General features: G+C 38.2%; 1 protein-coding gene across 1 annotated transcript; it reads left to right on the forward strand.

The window, feature by feature from the left end:
* The first annotated feature begins 1,209 nt into the window (after window positions 1–1,209).
* LOC139970949 (univin-like) lies at window positions 1,210–15,429 on the forward strand. The gene is made up of 2 exons (XM_071977032.1): window positions 1,210–2,653; window positions 13,870–15,429. Exons 1-2 carry the CDS (start codon window positions 2,314–2,316, stop codon window positions 14,694–14,696), a joined length of 1,167 nt encoding a protein of 388 aa, XP_071833133.1. The 5' UTR covers window positions 1,210–2,313; the 3' UTR covers window positions 14,697–15,429.
* Window positions 15,430–16,762: the final 1,333 nt, after the last annotated feature.

The raw sequence follows: 16,762 nt of genomic DNA on the forward strand, positions 1-16,762 counted from the left end.
AAACTAACTAGAGTCATAATATATTCGCGCAATTTACTCGCGTATTGTACCGATACAAACTATTGCTGCTGTCATGTTTTGTGTATGACTCGTGATCTCGCGTCGCTTACGAATCTTGGATAACGTAAATACGAAACCCAATGGAAAATAGCGTGTGTACCATAAGTAAGGTTAACATGTGTTCACAAGCATTAAAAATAAAGTTAGGGCGTTTGGGAGGTAAACCCATAACTAGACTTAACTAAGTATCACAGGTCATCAACAACAAATATTTATCTGTTCAGCTTAAGCATCATGCATGTTTCAGTGACGTCAATAAACTCATTCATGTTTTGGCATTCAAAGACCCGTGGACCTTATCATTCTTCTGATTTACAGTGTATGTCTTCCAACTTCAAGGCAATGGTCATTTTGTTGCTGACGTCACGAGAAAACTGATTGGCTGAAAACTTCGCAATTGCAAACCTGTTTGGACGAAACAAATTCGCCATCCGGGCCCCTCCCACCCCGTAATAGCTACCTATATAGCCTACACCAGTGCTCATCTAACCCACCTCAGTTCCCCTCCACCTGTAAGAAAACTATTGTTACTCGCTTTCCGCCTATTCTCAAACAGTTCCAATTTTCTTGGGAGTAGTAATGACCGTAGCCATTCCCGTTTTTTGGAACGAACTCGATGTTCACTTCAGGCAGAGAATATAAATAAAAACAACAATAATGCTTTGTATGGTATTTTATGCACCGTGTCCAAACTAGCGTCACCGTAAAGTAATATCAGCGTTTCATTCAAACGGGCATTTCAATGAAACCTCAGGCTAGGCATGGAATGGTTTGAATCTCTCACAATGGAGTAACGGTGCCTGCGGGTATGCCACACCCTAAGTTCTTTAGCAAGGTCTCATATACCAATGTGGCCTCTAACAATTCCTGAATAGATTCAACGGATCGCAAATAGATTTAACTTATTACCAGCCGGAATACTTTACTAATTATGTCGACTGGAAAGCATCACCCACTGCTAATTGGTCTCTTTCAGCTGCTATTAAATATATAAGACTAAACAGCCTGCTTCAGAGAATACAAACCGATTTCCGAAGGAATCTGCAAAAGTCTTAACCTTTTTACCTGCAAAACCTATTAACAAATTAACCTGCAAAAGTCTTAACCTAAATCTAAGAGACTGACTTCGGTCAGCTTGCCGCTTTGATAAGGCAATGATGGCTACTTTGCGAGTTCCTGCTTGTAGGAGGATTTACATACATTTTGTGTTTATGTTTCAGTAAACCGAACTAAAGGTATGGAAATTCTTAACAGAGACTGGATCAATGAACAGACAATATACGGTAGCTATACCACCACTACATTCATGTCACGATTCGAAACCTATCGAACTGACAGTATGAACAATTCCGAATATTATATATAATTAACATGGTCAGTGCGAGAGCTCTGAAGCGGCGACATACAAGTAATAAACAAAAAAGTCCCAACTTCAATGCACTAGAAGCATATTGCAAGAGGCGCACATTGCTGCTATCCCCTCATGTTTCTAGAAACCATTAAAGGTTGACGTTCTTGACCCTGATCCTCCACTGACTCTGCAGTTCTTCGCCGATGAATGGAAGCAATTAGCAGTCGTTTTACTTATTCGAAGTCATGCACGACGGGGTTTACTTACAAATAGGATTAACCGCCCAGCTCAAAAGGAGACAACTAGAATTATCACGGGACATTGTAGTGCGATGAGAGGATATTTTCTACTTTATCAACCTCCAATCTTCTGCATCGTCTGGTTACGTATATTGCGGTCATCCAGGTTGTTGTTTTTGACACGATCAGAGATGATAAGAAACACAGAAAGGCCCTACTCACTCTGTAATGATTTGTGGATTACGTACTGTTGATTTACTGTACTGCTAGAAGCCTACAGTTTCGATTTACTCGGTGTTATCTTTATATTAGGCCTCTCTGTACACCCTCACACCATCACTGAGACACTGGCGGGAATCTTCGCGCCGTCCTTGCAAACATTCGCTCTAAACCGATACACAGTTTAAAATCCAACAGGAAGCGAGCCATTGTTATTTTGGTGAAATTGAACAATCTGTTTGTCGTAGAAAACGCCATGAGTTATTTTCGTCTTATTTTAACGCATCGAACAACCAAACGTTGCTGATATTTAGAGAAGTTGACGCGTATGTGAAAATCTTTTTCCGAGAAGCAGTAACGTTCTACAACACTGTGTAGTACGTGGAGGAGTAACTGGTATAGAAACCTGAATTTGTGAAGGACAGATAAGTACAATAAATAAGAATGCCACAACGAGATTTTGGAATATGCTTGTTAGGCTTTGTGACATTCCTCTTACTTTTTGCTCGTTCTACAGGAGAGAACGTCGCACAAAATGGACGTGGAAGTATGGATAAAACAACGACGGACAAGATGGAGTCCCAAATGCTGAGAATATTGGGTCTTACAAAGCGTCCCAGGCCCAAAGAAAATGCGACAGCTCCACAGTTTATGTGGGACATGTATAATTTGATGAACCACAACAGTGAGCAGGTTGCTGGAATGGATCGAGACGGCAGCAAGGATTGTATCTATCTTGACCCATCAATACCGGGAAATATCGTACGGAGCTTTCCATGCAAAGGTATTTACATATAAACTAAATCAATTATCAGAGTCCAATTGTTGCAGATTTAAGGCTGCAGGAATAGCTTTGTATGCAATAGGAAAGTCGATAACTTTCCCAGGCATAATTGTAAACATAGTTGTTTGGTTTGCACCAGTGAAGACAACTGGAAGTATAGCTTAATACACAAAGCTTGGAAATTTAAAAGTTATACTTGTGGAATTTGCTCACCAGCTTTGGAATAATGTCCCACACACGAGGCGTAAATATCGATACAATATTGATAATTGATTAATTTAAATTAAGTTTATGAACAATATATGTAGGAGCGTAAATTAAACAGCTCCCAGTGGAGTTAAGTACTGTATATGTTAATTTGTTGACAATACCAATTGTCAATAGAAGGAGGGGTGGGGGTGGTGGGTTCACATTGTTTTGGATTTGGGAGGTAGGAAGGCGCAGGAGCAAAGGTAACAGTTTCGTTACAAATCACCTTTTTTTCATCTTATGTATGTATAAGAGGGCAAGAATTGCAGAAGTACCGTAATAATCCATTGCAGAGGTAACAATTAGTTGTGTCCGTCGAATAAATGTGTGTTGTAACTTGTACTGGTTTCCACCATTACCGTTTGCTTACTGTATGCAATAATGTAACTTTAAGCATTTTTGTACGACAAACAGCAAATTCCTTCCAAAGTTGGACATATGAGTCATCTGTGTATATCCATGTTACAAAATTAAATTCCAGTAGGTAATTTGAAATTTTTTTTTTTTTTTTGGGGGGGGGGTCTCTTTTTCAACAAAAGGGCACTTAATATATGCCCCGGCCCTTCCCACTAAGAAAAAAGCCTGTCTTAAAGGTAGAAAATGAGTATACTTTTCTTAGCAGAATTAAGAAGAGAGGCAGTTTCATCTTTTTTTTCACAAAAAGTGAGAGGATACACTGTTAAAAAACAAAGTTACTTTTTTACGGTAGAACACCGGAAGTCAGGACACCTCCGCTAAGACGTAATTTTACAGCCGTTCGTGAAAAGCGGTGCGACGTTTACTAACGGGTACCTTGAAGTCGTACATTCACAATATTATTTTCTGTTGAATAAGAACCCCTCTTTTGCAAAGTTCTCTTCCTTTATCAGGTCAATTTTCTAATTATCCTTCAGAGGCTAATGATTACCACAAATGATCAATCTGTGACTCCTTATTTCAAGGAGATTAATAGCTTTAAAGCATGTAATTGCCTCCGCGGTATGTTAAGTATATATATGCCAACTTTGTGTATTTTCGATATTAGCGAAAACTGCCACTATAATGTTGGCACAAACAAAGCAGTGTTTCACGCAATAAACACATGCACTCATAAATGCAGTATTGCTTACATGATTAATTAGATTATGTGCATCATTAAATCACCTAACAAGAATATAACAAACGAATTTGGGTATCACCTTCACAGTCGAAGATGCAAATTGACGGTTTCCCGCTATATGGTAAATGATACAAAACGGCAAATAAGTGTAATTGTACATTCACATAAAGGATAAATAATGTGTGTCAAGTCATTATACGTCATATTATTCCTAATTAACGTTATGTAATTCAAAGTGCGTTATGCTGTTATTCTGCGACAAATAATGAAATGTTAATTTACGGCATAACGGTACTTTTAAGTTCATTACGTTCTGTAATTTTTCAGAACGGACAGTGAACGTGTTAATTATCGATGAATGCACATGCTATCTAACGTTTCCCGTTATGTTAGCCGTAAATCCCTGTTATATTGTACACACCGCGTGCCACAGTATATATTACGTCAAAATGTAACCATTGTTTTTACAGCATTTGGCTCAGTTGAGGTATAACTATGGCGTGATTTTGCCGACTTTCTGTCCCGTTTTGCCACCGTCACTGCCGTTTCGTCACTTTTCATTCAATTTTGTTGAAATCTCGTTTTTCAGTTATATGAAACTAAGACCACAGCTTATATACAATGATCGATATAGCAGAAATTTCGTGAGTGGTTTTTGTGAGATATGTATTCATACATGCGATCATATTTGTTAAATTTGAGGGTTATTTGAGGTCATGATGGGTCATTTCTTGAAAATTTAAAAAAATACGACTCCTTCTACAGCTTTTGTCAAAATTTGCTGACATGTTGTGGATATAACGTTTGAATTCTGGTGAACCAAAGTTTTTGAGGGAAAAACTTTGTCGTCATGTGATGGCTCAAAACAGGGCCTTCTGTAATGACGTTTTCTATTGTGATGTACTCTTGGACATTCATATTTAAGGCCAAAGTCGTTTGACGAATTGACGTCCACTGACACAAATGTGAAAACGTTGTGACCATCATAGCTAAGGAAATGTAACATTGACAAGTCTCCTATTGCTGTCGTTGAGTATAAATGTATTAAATTTTGTGATGGCCAAAATTCATCAACGGTCAACAAAGACTCAATAGAATACCCTGTTTCGATGCAGTCATCAATGAAACTTAAATATACATAATTTTGCAATCTGGTTTAAAAAGGCAGTTCCGCATTTTACGTATTAATGATCACAACTTAGCGGTAATTATAGCCTTTTTTTCAAACAAATGTTTACAACTTTCTAAGATTAAAATTATGTCTGCTAAGAAGGATCATATAGGACATAAGGCAAAAGGAGATGGGAGGAAAGGAAATAACACCGTTATCCCGCGTATGTCTTATAATTTACGCACAAACAAATGAATAACCTGCTCTGAGGTATTGCCAATCAAAGCAAATTTCTCAAATAGAAGCTGAGCTGAGGTTATGCGGTGTTGCTGCTTTTGTTTTAACAGGAAGCTATGTGAAGCTTGTTGGACACACAATCTTGGCGATGTACTATATAACTGGGAATAGCACAGTGAGCACACTACTTACGCGCACACAAGTTGTTGTAACCAGTAAAGATTCTATTTCTAGCTTCGACTGATGGGTGCTACCGTGCGGTGTAGTAGTACGGTGTACGGTAGTACGTAGTACGGTGTGACCGCACTACTACAAAGCTGTGTGATAGCTTTAAGGTGAATTTTAGACACAAACCATTTCTCATTCATCGTTATTTTTTGCCAAAGCAGCGCATTTTCTTTAAATATTTCACTAAAGCAATTCTCCGTAACTGTCTTCGTGTATCTTTGAAATAAAGGTATGGATATTGGTCATTAAGTTAGAAATTTAAGTCTCCATTAGGTAAGTTTCGAAGCAATTTTAGCCACCCAAAGACAGCTTCTCCATTCATGTCATTTAGAATTAAGGCTTGTTTGGTGGATGGAGTAGATCACATACGGTCTTACTCCGAGCCGACTATAAACCAATCCTTCAATAACAAACGTTTTAGGCTCATGGCAGCCATTACCAACATTATAAATCATAACTTAACGCAAACTGTCTTGAGAAAATATTACACCATATTTATAAAGTACACATCAAGGTGAAACATATTTAGGGCGTTATACATCCGTGCTATCACACTACTTATATTTGTTTGATAGAAATATGTACGTTGTGATATAGAGAATCAGTTTGTTTCGATGCCTCACCATAATGAACGAACCCATTAGTTGTACTGATAGGAAAGTCTTAGTGAGATGGATGTATAACAATTACATCAACTATTTGGACGAAAGTAATATAGGCTAATGCCTATTCTTCGTTAGACCAAACATTACATTGACAGATTTTCAAGTTCAGTTGCTAAAGTTTGTTTTATTCTTTCTATCAATGTGTGCTTCCTTTCATACTATGAGCAAACGCTGGCAAAAGAATACGTTGGGCACAGGGTTGACACCGACAAGAGAACGTTTTGTGTAAAGGTAATTTGAGGGCAAAATAGAAAGTCTTAAAAAGTTAAAACCGTTACGATAGCTACCAACGTAAAGCTTGAATGACTTTTGGGCTACCAAACAGGATGACTACGCAAATATCGATTTTTGTTAATGTGATGCATAGTACCTACAGGTGCGCATCAAATGAATTGTTCCATTGACTTACACACTAACTCGTCACTTTCAAGACCCGCCAAAACATAGACAGAAGTTTTCAACTGACATATCCTACCCATCACATGATAGCTGAGATCTTGCCCCGCTATTGCACTAACAAATTTCCATATCATGACCGTTTAGATTTTGAGCTAAACGAGGAACAAGTTTAGCATACGGAACACCAACCCTTACATCTGCTCGCTCGGAGTAATATCAACAATTAATCAAAGATTTTATAACATGGTAGTTTCACCTTCACTCCTCCCTATTTTCACACCATCTGTACAAAAAAATATATTCTTTCAAATAAAAGCAGAAGAAACGATGATGGTGTAACTGATAAAATGCTACAACAAGCATTGCATAAGGTAATTTTGGCTTTTTATTATCAATTATATCTGCTCGAAAAGTTAATGAAAAAAAAGCTTTCTGGTCACTTCGCCCAACAACCATTTCGCCCAACTGCAGATATAATTGTGGTGTGGTACCTACACGGTGTAATTTCTTAAATTGATACAGCAGTGAATATATAAGCCACACATTGATTAGAGGGCTTCATCACAATTTTGTCCAGATCAGCTACTAGATACGAAGTTGAATGAAACTTTCTTGTATTATTTGCCAACAACGGAATCTCATATGCGGTTTATTAGTTTCAAATTTATTGGATGTTAATGGCCTCTATATGTTGTTTACATATTGTCTCCTGAGAATAATGTCAAAAGCAGCGAAGCAACGCTTACTCGAATACATATGCCAATTTATATAATCTCAACTGACTTCATGGCCATTTTGGCGATAAAGTTGCCGTGGATGACTATACAACATGTAGAGTGGGTGGCAAGACAGATCTAGAGCGATCAGGTGCATCTTGTTCTGAATGAGGCTAATACGTGTGCTTGTCAGAGAGATGTCGGAAGAACCTCCACCGTGTTTTGACAGTGCCGAGAGGAAACCTCGGCATTTCTTTGAGACGGCGAAATTTAAGAGTTAATCTTTTTCTCTGGTAGACTAGAATGTATCGCGTGACGAAGAGAAAATGCGTGGTAATGCTACATTGAATGATTTATGAACAGAAAAGAGAAAACTAATTTCTAAAGAAAAAATAGGTCACAGGTTCATTCATCATCATGAATTGCCGCCTTGTATTGTTTCTTGTACACGAAGAACATTCGGTCATATACCTCACCGGTTGATACGAATGGCCACATTCACCGAGGATCAATTACTTGCGACAGTGTATTCCACGGCTGCGTAATTTTATCATATACTACTTAGGACATCGTGGAACTGTACCTCATATCCGTCATTATCATGAATGGCTATGTAAAAGATTTAAGGCAGTAGAAGATCGGATACTGCGCCAGAAAGTTTAAACCGACGGCGTATTTGCTCATTCATGAAGGACGCCATGACGATCCTGGTCGGTAAAACTTTGGCCAGTTCTACAGTTTACATTGGAGTAGAGATAGAGAATGCGGTGCTCTCTTCGATAATCTGCTGCAAGGTGAATGTAAACAAAGCATAATCTAACTCTCTCCTCCCAAAGTTAGCGACCTGTAAGTTGAATCCAGATTCCACATAACAAGAACAAACTTTGAACAACCTTTGAAATGTTTATTCCTCTGGGATTTGCTTTGAACGGGGACCACCTTTTGCCCAAAACCAGCTATTACTATTACTGTTAGACTGATTACTTGAGAAATTCAATTCTTCTTTAAGTATTATGAAAGTACATTTCTACCAAATCCAATTCCGAAGTTTTAGTTCAACGATTGCGTACTAATCTGGTATTTCAGTGAGCAGAACTCAAATAATGGAATGTAACGCATATACCTACGGGGTTGTTTTGGTGACTTGCCAGAGGCAGACAAGCAACCTATGCCGTCAAGTTTGTGTGGATGCGTGTGTGTATCTGTGACGCCCTAGCTTGTAAACACGATATCTCTAGATACATAACCTCTTTAGTTCTCATATTTGGCATGTGGCTTCCCCATAATTAGTATAAGAACCCTATTGGGTGGAGGTCATTTGGGGTCAGCAGAGGGCAAAATGTGAAAATCTTAAAAACGCTGTATCTCCAGAACCTAAATATCAAAGGAGCTCATATATGCATGGTAGGATAGCCTTATGTATTGTGAAGTTTTTGCACAATTTGGTGTAGAACAGGGTTCATTTGACGTCACCAGGGGTCAAAACTTGAAATCCTTATGAACACGATAGGCCTATATCCAGATAGGAAACTTTATTGGCTGTCATATTTTGCATGCGGCTACAAAAACAAGATTGTTTTTTAAGTGAGGTGAAAGGTTATTTGGGGTCATCAAAGGTCACATCCTGTAAAGCCTTATAAACACAAACCTTGTAAACACGATATCCCAAGGTTTGTATCACATAGCTCATATTTGGCATGTGTCTTTCTTATTGTGAGTATACAAGAACCGAATTATTTGAGTGGAAGTCAAATGCCACTTTGGGGAAGCAGAGGTCCAAATGTCAAAAAATCAAAGGTACCTTGACCCTTAGAAGTGGCTAATCGCCATCTCTATATGTTCCATTTGTCTTTCTTCTTTTTTTCTACTTGTCCACCCGATACTCATGGCTCGTACAGTAACTAATGTCCATGTCCTGTTACACATGTTACCAACACAAAGTAGTAATAACTGATGCACGGTTGTGGCACATGAACAGTATAGTTGATGTACCAACCAATGAGTGCGCGTTCGTTAGTACGCGATTCTAAAATGAAGTCGTATCTAGTCGTGTTATGCTAAGTAGGCCTATGGATATACCCGAACATGGCCTTTCTTCGTTCTCGACATAACGAATTAGCGTAATTTAAAGAGAAGTGTGAACTGGAATTAAGCGGTACGTACCTCCTTTACTTCAAACACATATCTAGTACGGTACAGTAACTACTGTACTGGTGCCACCTGTAACATATGTTATTACTGTTCATGTCCCACAACCGTACATCAGTAATTACTACTTTGTGTTCGTAACACGGTAACATGTGTTACAGGTGGCACCAGTAGTTACGGTACTAGCTATGAGTATCGGCTGACTTGTCACAGCTTTTTTTTGGTCAGAACCAATGCTTGTCCTGTCTGGTGACAAATTCCATATGTTACACTGTAACGTCTTTCTTCTCTTCAACTTCAAATATCAGTTGGAATGTATATATACCAGTAAAGAGTGGTTGACCTTTTCATGTAGAACAGAATGAGAAGGGAATGTTTAGTGTTACCTATCCTTCCTTAAGCAGGGTGCTGTTACAGATGATAAAACAGCATCAGTGCAACAGCATATATGGACTGTTAGTGCTATAGCCCCTACTGAATATTTGGAGCGCGAACTTTCTTACAAACCTGAAAATATAATGTCACTCACACATCAATATTAACTTTGTTGTACGTCCTCTGCTGGTGTCGATTACAACAAATTCAATATGCCATGTTGTAGATATTGTAGATATAGCAAAACATTTGCATCTCATGGGCATCTGGATTTCCCCAATCATAGGCAGATATCAGAAGTGATACTAGAATCATGGCTGCTGATGTAGTATACTCTTACAGAATGCCATCTTACAGCAATTGTTACAGAGTAAGACCTTCAAATTGAGGGCTTTCATTTGATAGAAATGACACTTAACCGAAAGAAATACACAACCTCCATTTGGTACTGCCATATACACAATATTACATCTCTAGTACAATTCAGATTCTTGCTGTTTACAGATCAAAGAAGGCCCCCATAAGTGAATTGAAGAATGATTTGATTAGACTGATGTCTGAAGTCACATCCAATAGTCATCACGGACGAATTCAATGTTGAGTTGCTGCAATACATCTCTGACAAACGTTGTCTTTTGTTTCTGATGTATGGCACCTTACATTGAAAACAGTTGGGGATTGTAGTAACAACATATAATAAGTCATGCCTGGATTATATCTACACAAGCATTCCTTTTGAGAGTATCATATCATTTGGGTACTTGAAAGCTATTAAAGCAGCAAAAAAAAAATGGCCCTCTGTTTTTCATCGTTGTGGTATTACGTCACACAATTCCCAGTCATCCAAACCATGTAAGTAATGACTGATCTCCATCTGCAACTTCATTTAGGGTTAGCCTAGCTTGCAAACTACTCTTGTGCTGCTTCATATGTAATGTATTCAGGGGTAGGAAATAGCAAATGTGCCCTACTGGCAAATAAAATGTGATGAAGAGCTGTCTTTTGCCTTTGTTAATTTTAGTATTTAATTTTAATTATTTATTTTTAGTCTCTACATGCTATTTTTATTATGGCATCCCATATCTTTTTGTAGCACGGTTAGCAATCAACAATGTCAATAAATAAAAATCAATGTTGCAGCGCATTATTATAGTATTGATAGCATACTAACACATCGTATATATTTCAGTGATATGGTCCGTGTGTATCGCTTTATTGCATAACGGGTGGTGGTTGTGGAATGAGAAAGTGCTCCTCTGATGTTGCGCCCCCCCCACTTTTTGGAAGCTTCCTACCCCCTGAATGTATTTAAATGCAAGTAACCGCTTGGACGGATTTCTCTCTGGTCTTCATTCGCAGAAAATGTGTATATGAAATAAAATGTTTATATCTTAACATTCAATAGACTTTGAGAAATGGTTGCTGACTGTTCATGATGAATTTGTTGAGTGCCATTGTTAAATAATTGCTTAAATTGGTATAATGTAGTATCCCTATACACATGGGACTCAAAAGGGTATTTTACTACAGTGCTGAAAATCAGAAAGATCTCTTTTCTAAATTATAGATTTCTGTAGTGTAAGCAAAGCTCCCTTGAATATCTCACTATTCTTAAGATTTTAATGTTATCTTTTCCATTTCAATGCTATTTGCAATGGTTACGAGATAATAAAAAATATTATTAACCTTATACCTCTAATAACACTCAATTTCAAATTGGATCATGCATGAAAATAATGTGTAAATAGAGGGAAGCAGTAAATGTAATTGAGTAGTCCATGAATGAAACACACCTGGTATCTCCCCCCTGTTTCCTTGGGAATCAGTAGCGTAACTTCTATGGGCTCGGACCGTGCTGAGCCGGGGGCCCCGACCAAAAGGGGGCCCCCGCTATACTGATGCAAAGAAAAGGGTACCTCTTTGGATTGGGAGGGCCCGCTTTTACTGGAAAAGAAGTTTTTACTGAACAAGACAATATACATATTTTCACGTGATATGGAATACGGACATCATGATCATGGGCTCATTGGGTATTAATGTATATATCGAGCTAGTTGTGTTATTTATTATTATAATGAAAACAAAGTATAGAATTTGAAACCCAATTCCAGCCAATGTTGTACTGAGTACAACATCGTGACATGATTTTTTGAAAAAATTCTAAAACGATAACCCACAGACTTGAAACTACGTTCATTTGAATGAAAAAAGGCAGGGCTTTCATGTAAATATTATAATAAAAGGTAAGAATAAAGATGCCTTCGGTGAATCTGGTAAGTATAAAAGCACAGAAAATTAGGCCTATAGATGTAGACAAAGTTTCAGCCGAAATAAGGCCTATGCTTACTGGCTAAAAACTTATCTTGTTAATGAGATTGAGTCGTTTCGCTGGTGTTATGCATGGCGATAACCTGAGGGACATGTCACATGTTTCTGAAGTGCTGCAGCTTCTGAATAACGTATATGGCAAGCCATGTGGGACAAACACCGCATAATATATCCGCGTATTAATTCGAATATATACGCGTATTAATTCGAATATGTGTTGTACATGTGTAAAGTTTCGCTTCTTGAAGCGATCTCTCGAGCCCGCCATAACATTTATCGTTTTTATATGTACACAGCAAGAGCGGAAATGTGTTTTCGTGTGCATTCGAATTAATCCGTGCATATATTGGATTTAATCCCCATATGTGTTTTATTTGATACGTGTATATATTCGAATTAATACGTGTATATATTCGAATTAATACGCGGATATATTCGAATTAATACGCGGATATATTTAAGCCATATGATTGGCTAATAATATATACGCGTATATATTCCAATTAATACGCGTATAAATTCCAATTAATACGCGGATATATTATGCGGTGTTTGTCCCACATGGCTTGCCATAGACGTAGACCTCAGTACCTACTCCAAGTTGTTATCTGCTGTTGTCCTATTTATTACACTTCCAGTCACAATGGCGACCGCAGAACGGTCATTTTCCAAGTTGAAGCTTATCAAGACTTACCTGCGTTCATCCAGGGAGTTGTTATAACAACTCCCTGGTTCATCTATCTCTCAAGATCGCCAAGATTCATTGGCTATCCTTTCTATTGAGAGCGACGAGGCATGGTCACTCGATATAGATGGACTTATCGATATGTTTGCTGAAAGGAAAGCCAGGCTTAGATCTACAAAAGTGGGATTGCACCAGCAATACTCCTTACTTCGGGAATGGAAATGTGCATTTGAGCATTGAGTTCATTTATTGGACATATCAGTCAGTTGTTTCAGTACCGTATGTTGTTTCTCACCCATACAATTTGTAAGATGTATCCAGAAGCCGAATTCCTCAATCCTCATTCCATGGTATATAGTTACAAAGAATGTTCATAGCTATGTTGATAGTATTGTTCTGTCATTTCTCTTGATGTATTTTAGCATTAAAACATATTTCTCAACTGGAGACAATGTATAAATGCTAAATGGCCATTCAAATATTCTAAACCAAGACCCCCTGCATTGATCCTGCATAAATCCTTGGAAGATGGACCCATGGGCGTCCGCAGGGAGGGGCAAGGGGGGGGGGCACTTACCAGATTTATCAGCACGATCCAGTTTTTACTGTGTTACAAAACTTTTAATATTTACAGTGGTTACTGTAATCACTGTGAATCGGTTGACGTGAAGCAAGTAAGGACTCATTGACTCATGCATGCTTGCGTCAACTGTGACCGGTTTTATTAACACGTTTGCTGTAAAGACAGAACGTTATTAAGCAACTTTAAATAACCTTGTAAGATTACCTAGTTTCATAGAGCAAAAACCTCTTAAAAATCGGGAGATCACAAACAGACAATAGTCTGTTCATCACAAATATAGTTTCTTGTCTGATCAATCTTAAATGTCTATTTTCTTTCAGTGACTTTGTCATGAAACGATGTTCCTCGTTCAAGTAGACGATACTGTTAACATATTCGTATTTTCTTCTGCAGTGCGACGTTCCCGAAGTATAGTGAGGACCTCATACCAGGCCAACTGGGTTATAGAGTTTAATCTGTCATCAATCACACCGACAGAAAAATTGACGGAAGCACATCTAAGGTTAGAATCACTTATCAATCTCCGAGCTAAGACATTAGTCGATTACTTCCAGCTCAGCATTTCTAGCATCCCTAGAGAAGAAAAGATAACGAAGACTAACGTTCTTTTCAAAGATCTCGTTAGCAATCATACATCAGACGCAACGAAAGTCGGTGTTGACGTTCTACCACTGGTTCAATTCTGGCGAAACGATCTGGAGGCCAAACATGTCATCAATATTACTGTCCATTGCTTGTCGACCGTGCTCAAAAGTCAATGTGAGCGGTTTATGAGTAAAATGCATCGTCCTGCTCAACAATTTACTAATCTGGTCACTGTGTCGATGGAGGGTGAAAGGTGCAAAGGGAGAAGCAAGCGAAGCTCTCAAAACAATAAACGAGACCCTCCCGTTAAAGAATTGTCCGATGCTTGTCAGAGACATTCACTTTACGTAGGTTTTCGTGAGGTCGGATGGGATGACTGGATCATTGCACCTACCGGCTACCAAGCATACTATTGTGCTGGTGAGTGCATCTTTCCTATAGGAGAACAGCAGAATGGTACAAACCACGCAGTTATTCAGACACTGGTTAGTAGATTGGATTACGAATCAGTACCAGATGTCTGTTGTGCGCCTGTCCGGCTTTCTCCAATATCTCTGTTGTTCTTCGATGATGATGAAAACGTCGTTTTAAGACGGTATGACGATATGATTGTTGAGTCTTGTGGGTGTCGCTAACAATTAACAGCTTCAAACCATATTGCTGCCACAGTCGTGCCAAAGTGTTAAATCACAAGTAAAACACATTGCCTGTCTCCTTTTCATCGTAGGAATAAAATGCTCTCACATGGAATACATTTGGTTGTGGTATAGACCGCTCTGCCCCCGAGTACGCTTGACAACGACAGGACGCAATTTCATTAACATACTTGTTCGTAAATTCAGTCTACAGTATATTATGCTATTGAGCTATTGTTTGTAATACGCGTAATGATGAGACCTGTCAACAAAGATTCCCGATATTTTGCATGGACGACACAGCAGACCTCACAGAGCATCCTGTCAGTGATGAGTTTGAAAGTCTCTTAAAGGCTAATAAATTTCTGGTAGTGATTATGGACGCAATCAACCGTACGCGAACTTTATCTACTACTCTCTATATGTGATGGTTCTGCATAGGGAACATAAAACAAAATCGTTATAGTAGACAACTGAACATTGTTTATGAAAACTCTTCGTCCTTTGATGTAGGTCTACTCAGTTAAGTTGCCGGTTAGCTTTCGTGATCATATTCCACTTCCTACCAGTTTCACTCAACGGACTATAAAGTGAAGCGCTGAAGAGAAGCATCGATGGCGGTACCAATATTCATTAAGAATACATGCTTTGTTCTGTTTATGTTACCATGAAAAGTAGTGAACACAAATGTGTAAATACCACACAAATAGATATTCCACAGCTGACAAACAAATGCTGAAAAACTGTGTGTTAATTTATTTTTTTTTTTTATCTCTGAGGATAATTTTAGCCTTTCATTGTACTTCTTGTGTGTCAGTGTATGCCAACGTAAAACAATGTTCTGTACAAGATATGTGGATTTTATGTTTTCGTCCAAATGGGCATAAATAACAGGTAGTTAGCATTAAACAATTGAAGCCATAATCACAATACTGTCTTCAAACATGATTCTGCATATGCAACGTACATGCAATTAAAGTGCGGTTGACCTAGAGGCTAAGTCTTGATATTCTGCTTGGCAGACAGACTTTCCCAACATTTTAAGCATCTATTGTGACAGCATAAAATGTTAATTTGTTTCGTTTTCTTCTTAAAGCTTTTGTCGGCAGTGGAAAAATGTTTCCATAAAAAGTTGCATCTTCATAAGATTCTAAATACACAACAGAAAACAATGACAGCTAAGCAAACGTTTCACCAGCATTTTAAGGAAAACTGAACAAGAAAATTATCATGTGAAAGTTCAAGTTTGAGCCCATGATCATAGACCACCTACTTTGATCCAATTTTTTGAATAAGGAAGGGTTGTTTTATCCAGTTTAAATAGGTAACATTCATATATTATCGAGTTAGGGACAAAATATTGAGGATGGGGTTTCAATGGACAACGTGGGATAGTGGACTAGAAATAATATTGCCACCGAAATATCCGTTCTTATTGAATACTTGTATAATATGCCAAGTACCTTTGGCTTGTAACCACTGAAATATAAAAACACACGTTGCCTAAACTTCAAACTGGGTTTGTAAACCCACAACCTTGACTTCAACAACCATATCCTTTTCTGTGAAGATCAACGGACATTTGAGGGCAACGTGGGTAAAATTCTGACAAGATATTTAGTACAAGAACTCTAACGACTTGTGGCATGTCAAAGGTCATTTGAGGTAAACAGTTTAAATCTGGGTTGGAAAAACTCATACTTGGTATGCATAGATTGTAGTTGGTGAGTACAAGATCTCTACTGAAGTTGGTGGACAAGGGTAATTTTAGGTCAACAAATGTAAATTTCCCTTGGTGACTACAAGGACCCTCAAATGAAACCTTGTGAACATGAAAACTCAAACAGGGCAGCTTCGTTGAAGTTCATACTTGGTATGTAGCTGTTTCTTTGTGAGTTCACAAACCTTGTTGAAAATGGAGAAGGCAAAGGCCAATTGAGGTCAACAATGTCGAAAAACCTTGTAAACACGATTACTCAAACTATACATCTTGGTTGAAGGTCAAATTCCAAAAAACCTTTAAACCATAAAAGTCCTGCTTGTGTGAACTTTGTACTTGATAGGTA

The sequence above is a fragment of the Apostichopus japonicus genome, chromosome 8 (genome assembly GCF_037975245.1).
Source record: "Apostichopus japonicus isolate 1M-3 chromosome 8, ASM3797524v1, whole genome shotgun sequence".
Taxonomy (NCBI): Eukaryota; Metazoa; Echinodermata; class Holothuroidea; order Aspidochirotida; family Stichopodidae; genus Apostichopus; species Apostichopus japonicus.